The sequence below is a fragment of the Morone saxatilis genome, unplaced genomic scaffold (assembly GCF_004916995.1).
Source record: "Morone saxatilis isolate NCDOM2014 unplaced genomic scaffold, NCSU_SB_2.0 Contig18, whole genome shotgun sequence".
Classification (NCBI taxonomy): Eukaryota; Metazoa; Chordata; class Actinopteri; family Moronidae; genus Morone; species Morone saxatilis.
The window spans coordinates 27,473,394-27,481,964 of NW_023339740.1; the positions used below are offsets into that span (position 1 = coordinate 27,473,394).

The 8,571-nt window shown below is 40.0% G+C and overlaps 1 protein-coding gene across 1 annotated transcript in view; it reads left to right on the plus strand.

Moving 5' to 3' along the window:
• ripor3 (RIPOR family member 3) overlaps window positions 1-6,719 on the plus strand; it is a gene marked incomplete in the record, with an annotated part of 59,393 nt that extends 52,674 nt beyond the window's left edge. Inside the window, 4 exon segments of the mRNA XM_035661809.1 lie at window positions 831-1,033; window positions 1,566-1,649; window positions 1,783-1,873; window positions 2,309-6,719. Coding sequence (XP_035517702.1) covers window positions 831-1,033; window positions 1,566-1,649; window positions 1,783-1,873; window positions 2,309-2,409 — 479 coding nt within the window.
• Between the last annotated feature and the right edge of the window lie 1,852 nt (window positions 6,720-8,571).

An 8,571-nucleotide genomic window follows, 5' to 3' on the forward strand; every position in this document is an offset into this window, starting at 1 on the left:
GTGTGTGTGTGTGTGTTTGGGCTTGTTTTACTATATTAGTGGGATCCAAAAACTGGGAACCACAATGCTAGACCCCACAAGTTTGAGTTAGGGTGGGAGGTTGGAGACTTGGTTTTAGGGTTAGACACTTAGCTGTGATGGATAGAAAGACACAAAAATGCATCCTTCCTTCTTCTCTTCTCCTCCCCTCCTCTCCTTCTTCATGTGGCTATAGTATGTCGATGACTGCTGCAATAAACATTTGGTTTGCATAGCACGACACGTCTAAAACAACAACTTGTTTCTGTGCTTCATTCAGTCTGGGATAAAGTCTGAAATTAATCGTGGCATTGCTTTCAACTTTAAACACCAGGTGGGTGGAGTTTACCGCCAAAGTAAGAAAAATAATGTTGAATTTGCTTTTCTGAGCTGGGAAAATGAACATTATGCTTCAATTCCTAGAACATTAAAGACATCTCAAGGCTGTTAATTAGCTGCACAGAGATGTGGATAGAAATGAGAATGAAGAGGACAATATTTAACAGTTTAACCTTCAGTATTATTCAGTTTTTTGCATTTGCCTCAGCAGGGATTTTTTCAGGCTTTCTTGTGTTAAATAAAGCTGTCCTAATATATGAGTGTAAATAAACTAAATATTTCTAAAGTGAATATGTAAATTAAAACACTTCCAAGGTCAAGAATGAACTGTGAACTTCAGTATTTAAAAGCCAACATTGAAGAGACATCCTATAACAACTGCTCCAACTTCATCTGCTGATGAAAACCCACAGCTATTAAACCGAACAAACTCGATGTATTATTCATGCGCTATGGTCACTGATGGGTTTCAGAGTACATCCTGTCAGCCCTAAGAAGCCCCAAGAGGAGGCGTGCTTTAAATAAGATGAGGGGGCGGGGCATCACGGAGCTCCTCCCACTGGGATGCACCCTGCAGACTCTGGCCGCCCTGCAGATCGACTCCAACCACAAAGTCTGCAAAGCTGCTGCCAACTGTCTATGCAGAGCCGCAGGCTGCAAGGCCTTCAGGAGCAAGGTACATCAAACTGTCCCAGTCAAATTGATTTCAAGGGGAATCCAACATATTTAAAGATGGACGAGTCCACTTCCTCCCACTGTCCAAAGATTAAGCCAGAATATCCCGGGTTAGGGCCGCTGCCATATACCGCATTCGGAGCCAGTAGTGATCGGGGTTGGCGCCACAGTATGGAGATCCCGACCATACGCCGGGCTCAGCTGTCACTCATAATGTAAAAAAAACCCCTTTTTACAGCTTCAGATATTAATTAAAACCAAACTTATCAGAACCAGTGTGATCAGAACTACCTAGCATGGCAGAAAAAATCTTTGGGAAAATTTTACTTTTTTATCTGTAATTAGATTTTTTTGTTTGGCTCATCTAACAAGACCTATACTGCAGTCAGCCACCAGGGGGCGATCCAGATGTTTCGGCTTCACTTTTGGAGAGCTGTCATGTCGTCCATCTTTACATATGTCACAGTCAAATGAATGCAATGTCCCAGCTACTACAGCGGCACAAATAACAACACCATTACCTTCTCCTCCAGGCGGTAGTTTACTACACGGAGAGTTTGAAAAGCACTGATGTTCAGATCCAACAAGGTTCCTGTCTGGCTCTTAAATGCCTCAGGGTGAGCAACACACATTACACAAACTCTCAGCAAACACAGCAACTCACAGAAATACAGTTTCCAGCACTGTTTGGTACATTACAAAGTGTCTACTGTGTGTGTGTGTGTGTGTGTGTGTGTGTGTGTTTGCCAGGCGACAGAGAGTGTGGACCACATAGCAGATTTGTGGAGATCAGCAGATGAAGATCTTCGCAGCGCTGCCAGAGAGACTGTCCTCTCCTTTGGTACAATCATGAATTATTCTTCATTCATTTGTATTTAATTATATTTTATTTTAGAAAATGTTCCGATCCGATCTCAAAGATTGGTATCGGGGCAGATCAAGGCATTTTTTAACTGATCGGTATCGACTATGTTGAGCTTTATTGACCCGAACAGATCTTTTGTTTTACTCCAGCTGTCAGGCAGATGTTTTTTACTCAAAAACAGTGAAGCCATCTTCAGCTCTCTCCGCTGTCTGCCTCTCCGCTCTGTGTTACTGTAGGAGAGAGCTATTGTCAACCATGTACATTTGATTGATTGATTTTAATTTACTTTAATGTACTTGAAGTGTGCACTGTGCACCACATCACATTATATCGGATATTAAATGACTCGGATCGGATTGGGAGCTTAAAAAACTTTGGGACATCCGTATTTATAACACTTTCTCTCTGCAGGTAAAAAGGGCTACCTGGCCTTCCAGAGAATGGACCAGCTGTACACTGAGATGGAGGAGGAGGCTTATCAGAACCAAGAGACTGAGATTACCTTCTTATAGGAAACAAATGTGGACCTAAAACAGGCCGACGCTCTCTTCTTTTCTTTTTGTTTCTGATGAGCCCCAACATGAAGAGTCTCAATGATCCTGACAGTCAGGGTGAGAGGCTACATTCAAACAAAGCTTGTGTCTGACTTAGATAAAGTTTATGAGGCGTCGTACTTTCTGATTTTGTGTGAAGAAACCTGTGGCACCTTCGTGGCAAACACCAAAAGGGACGAGTGCAGAGGAAGATCTCGGGATGGATCGTTCGCTCACTAACCAGAGAAGTGACTTTTTCTGGGAAAGTGAATTTATTTTTGTCAAATTTTCAGAGTTTAGTTTTAAGATGAAGAAGTTCTGTCCTCGTTATTTAACCTGCTAAGATTTTTTTGTGCAGTTTTAAGATTATTTCTGCTTTTCCAGTGTTGGGACTTATTTTCAGGTCAGGTCATGGTTGTTGTTTTTTTGGAAAATGAAGGAGAAATGTACTATTATTCCACATAATGTCACAAATGTGTAATTAAGAGGCATAATGAGCAAAAATCCAAAATATCCTGTGAATATTAAACCCTGAAGGGACCAAATAAATCCCTAATAACAGCCCCAAACAGTGCCCCTCCTGCCTGTGAGAGGAACCTCACACAGAACAAGTCCACAAATCTACCTGTGGCAGGTTGCTTTTTCCCTCTGAGTTGTTCTTAATTCCCTTGTTTTCATGAGTTGTTGGGCACTTCGTAGCAGGAACATAAAATGGCTCCTGAAATGTTTCCGAAAAACAGGAGCTGTGACATTCAGGGACGCCAAAGGATTATAGTACAAACACCTCTGGCAGGCAGCCAAACAGCATTTAAGAGGTTTTACTCTGCTCTCCTAAATCTGCTCCTTTGTCAGTGAGTTTCCTGCTTTGCTGAGGATATGTGCTGATGAGTGTGTGTAGTCATTTGAGCTACATATGTGCATTGACTTAGCTTGAAGGAGGTGATCCTGAGTGTGTCATTAGCAGTGTAATTACTGCTTGATAAAGAATAACTAATGCATGACTCATTGTGATTTAATGCATAAATGAATGCAGGTTGTGTCATGAAATCTTGTTATATGTCATTACGTAAGTTTATGTGATTAGTTAAAGGTTAAATACACAGAATTCACTTTCCACTGGACGTTGCACTAGAGCACCAGCATCTCAGACCCACACAATGGGACAGAAATTAAATAAAACTCACCAAAACCGTCTTTGTTGGTCTTTCCAACAATCACCAACACTGTTTTGGTCAAAATAAACTCTCAATTTACAGCGTTAGATGTGAAAATATTCATAAAAAGAGCTGCAATGTAAGCTAATGTTAATCCTTGGGGACAATGTGTCCATTAAAGTATGTCCACTAAAAGATCTGATCAAGTCATCAATTCATTAATTAATGTTGGAATCCAGCTACCAGGACTTCAACTAACTGTTGTTTTCAATGTCAATCTGCCAATTATTTCCTCAGTTTATTGATTGTTTTATCTATAAAATGTTTGAAAATTGTTTAAAACTATATTTTTTTCAGTTTCCTGGAGCTCAAGGGGACGTCTTCAGTGTATTGTTTTGTTCAATCAACAGTCCAAAACCCAAAGATATTCAGTTTACAGTCATAATAAAACAGAAAAAATATGTAAATCCTCACATTGAACGAGCTGGAAGCAAATTCTCTGCCTTTCTGCTTATTTGATTATAGTTTCTAGTTCATTTTCTGTTGATATGTGAAGCCGTTCATTACTGGTAGTCTCATACAAACATCTACACGTTGCTGCTCAACCCAAACAGCCTTCATTTATGTCGTATTTACAAGCCAGTGGGCGGCACATCAGAGAGAGAGAGAGTGGGTTTGCTTGTCTGTGTAACTCAGCATGTAAATAAATGTATATTCAATATAATCACATAAATTCAAAGTGAATACATCAAGCAGTAAATCATCATGAGTCATGCATTAGTTAAGTGTTTTGAAGGCTTATTACCAAATTGCCCTTCATCATTGTCACTGTGTTGTATCGTCACTGAGACACAGGCTGGTGCTGCCCCCTGCTGGCTGTTTCAGTGAACTGAGGTTTGGGAAGGGCCCTGACCTGAGGATGCTTTCGCTCGCCACAGAATAGATTTGGCTGTGGTCGAACTGACCTGCGACCTCTCTGACTGGGTGATTTAGGGAATGTTTGGAAGGTCACTCGAATGGCGTGAGAAGAAGACGTTAGTCAGATTTCTTAATGTGCAAAGCAAAAAAAGTTATAGTCAGTTCTGTTTTTTTTTTAACTTTGCATCATGTTTAGGGAAGGTTTTGTTTTAAGAAATACCAGAAAATCATCAAATCTGATCATTCCTCTCAAGATATTCTAAGATATAAAGCAGGGAATTAACGTTCTCAGCATACCAAAGCTGGAAACCACATCTTGAATCAATTCAACCGCACCATTAAAATCTCACAGGGGATGTTATAATGTAGAACAGCATGGGAAGACACTGTTTGTCCTCTTTTTTAAAAAAAGATAATCTGATGCAGAGTCAGATTAGCTCCTAAAAATGTTCAGAATATAAAGAAGAACCAGAGTTTGGACTCGGTTGTTGGCCCCCTCCTGTAGGACCAGATGGTCCCGGAGATAAACACAGTAATATATCAATAGATCATCAGAAGTCATGTTTGTAGGCATTTTCACCACATTATCTTTAGATTTATTAGATTTGACTGGGTCAGCTGAGACTACAGTAGTTCTGTTGGTGGTCTTCCAGCTGTTGTTGGTGTTGTTGTTGAGTTTTCAGTGTTCACGGAAGGAAAAGATGTGATGGAGGAATTGAGCTGAGGGAGATTTGGAAGGAACGAGGAAAGGAAAGACAACAGGAAGGTAAAAGGAAGTTAAAGATGTGAGGATTATATTTCTGTAATGGAAAGTAAAAGAGGCCATATTATGCTTTCTGGGGTTTTTCTCGGAGTGCATGTAAAAGGTCAGACATGTGACAAAAGTCCACGCCAAAGGGAGTAACGTCTCCCACAGAAAACACTGCTCCTGCACGGCCTCATCCTTTGTATTCAACCTTTTCCTCCATCACGCTGTTACATCACATTGTTACAGCCACCACCTTTAGGTTAGGTCAATGGTTCCCAACCTTTTTCCTTAAAGGACCCCTCTTCTATCATTGAGTTAACTGTCGTCCCCTCACTATGTGACATGCATTGAATATGATATGAAATATCTATAAAATATAACAATAACAGTAGAAAACAACGGATAAACTGTACAATGAACCAGAATATTGAACACAATAACTGCAGGAAGTTTGGTAAAACACAAAATTAATTTTCAAATTCAGATTATTTCCTGTGAATATTAACCAGAGAGGAGTTTTCCTGATATTTTAGGGAACCTTTTATACAATTCTGTCTGTTTCTACTTTTCTTTAAACAATCATACAGACTCAATAGGCTACTTTTATGACAAATGCTTGCCCATTGTTTTATTAGCTCTAATGCAGGATGAGGCTGTTTAGCAGAGAGTAAAGACTGTGAATATAGCTTATGTTCAGGCAGGTCTTCAAAGTTTAGATCTTAAATAATAAACTAAACTTTAAAAATAACATTTTCATTTATTTTTCTTTACAGAAATTAACAAAATGCTGAGATAAAGTCCCACTGTGTATATTTTAAAAGTTTTCGTACACCCCTTAAAATCAAGAAGGCCTTGCGATCTTGTGAAGCTTTCGCACTAGTGGAGGTCCCGCCCACTGAAACCCAGTGAATCTATATATTGTAAGCCTTCCTCCAGTTTATCGAATAGTTGTTGAGAGAATTCACTTAAAACCACAGATGTGAACCTCATGGTGGCGCTAGACGGGAAGTCAGAGGATCACTAAAATCAGCAGGAACATGAATGTACTGAATCCGTCCAGCAGTTACTGAATGATTCCCTTTGTTTCGTGCAGAATTCACATGACTGCAAACACTCGTTGCCTGTGACCACCTCCTCCTGAAGGGCGTTTTTAGAGAGCAGGTTCAGTCACACTGTTCTCTGCAGGCAGATGAAGACCCTGTAGATCATGTGATTAACAGCTTAACAAGTTCAAAGTGACACACCTCATTTAGGCCTCAAGGCTCATCATGTTGGGACTCTTCTTTCAGATTTTGTCCCACGTATGCATCAAACTGTGGTTTTAACAATTGTATATTATTGTAACTGGATGTATATTGCTTACAGAAATGTGTGTTATTGAGACTTTATGGTGCAACTCTTTGCATTTAATACTTAAAAGAAAGGAAGCGTTTCTCTTCTGTGAGCATTAAAAGGACTCTGTGCTCGGATTTAAGTGCTGAGAAACATTTCTGTCTTCATTGGAAAAAGACTACAAGAAGAGTAAGATTTTCTCATTTCAACTGGAGATGCTTTTTCTTTTTGCACCACTGCACCTTTTTTATTTTATTTCTACATATTTGTTCATCAAATAAGATTAAATCCTTTTCAAACAAACATTTTTATGCAGTTACAGAAGTTAATGAGTCAGAATTCAAAGGCAGCCCAGATACATTTAAAACACGGTAAAAAAGGATTAAATGATTGGAGCATCAGGGAATCAATGAACTAATAAAATTTCTATTGCAACATAATACAACAAGTGATCCCCACTTTGAGGCTTATAATATAACAATATTGTGGTGTAATTTATTAGATTAAGTTTAGATTTTTTAAATAAAACAAACAAGCAGAAAAACAAACTGAAGCAGAGTTTGTCTCGGCTGTGAGTTTCTCATTAACGGTGATGTTGAGCCGTAGTTTCAATAAATCATTCACTCGTGTTTAATAAACCCCGGGGACTTTCTCAGCTGTTCCAGGAGGATGAGAAATATCAATTAGGAGGCGAATGATGACGTGGAACTCTGTGGGGAAACGGGAGCAGGTTGTTAGCTCGGCTTGCGCTTCAGTTGCATCATCGTCTGAAAGCCACACCCAGCTCGTTTCCTGTTTCCCTCTGTTTATTTAACCTGTTTGATATCCTGATACCATTTATAAAGGTCCAGTGTGACACTTACGAGGATCTATTGGCAGAAAGGGATGTAATATTCTATAAAGGTTTTTATTAGTGAATAATCAGCTGAATAAAAGAAGAATCGTGTTTTTCTCAGCTGAGGTAATGAAACAACCTTCATATCATCAGGCAGAAAATGAAACCTGACATATAAACTGGGGTCACCGGTCAGGTCCGTACATTATTTGGAATCAGCGTAGGGCCACGTTTACGTCGCTGTGCTACTTTTATGTGACCCTCACTGTCCACCGTACTTACTGTGAATCAAACAGCTGACTACTATTTGTCTGTTTATGCCTTAAAAAGAAACGTCTTCATCACACACAGACGATAATGAGACATTCCCGGTGCGAGGGCTGCAAAAGGAAACAGGAAGTTTACCCGTCATTGTTTTCAGGCGATTAAACACAAAAACTATTAATATATTTCTGCCAGTAAACCCTAAACAATAAACAAAACTGTTACTTTCAAACCTCCAATCATCTTCAGAAGCTACACAGTTCAACACGTTGAGAGGAAAAACTTTATTTAAATTAAAACCAAAGCAATAATGTAGCAGTGAGCATGTTGAACACTGCGACAGGAGCGCGCACACACACACACACACCAATAGGTACACAGTATAAACACCTGTGTCTGACAGCTAAAACTAACACTTAGAGCAGCGATACACAAGGGAAGTGAACGACAGCGTTGATCTTCTGATTAACAACAGTAGTCAGTGGAGATTTGACGCTGTTGGACCGTCTGCTGCTGCGTTACCTCGTGTATCTCCACGTCAACGCTCATCAGCATGTCAGGGTCACAAACAAATACACACCTGTCGCACATAACACAACACTGTTCTCTCTCTCTCTCTCACACACACACACACACACACAAACCACACAACACACACACACACAGACACAGATTATTCATACCCTTTGGAAACTTTCAGCATTTTGTTTGAATGAATTAAATGTGTCTGAACTGGAAAAACAGCAACCCATGCAAAGAAAAAGAACAAATACAGTTCTGGCGGGGGGACGTTCCACCCGAGCGATAGGAGAAAGGAGGAGGAAGGAGGGGGGGGCGGCTGCGAGCACAGGGCGGTAATAACGGAAGTGTCTCAGCATTAAACCCTTCTG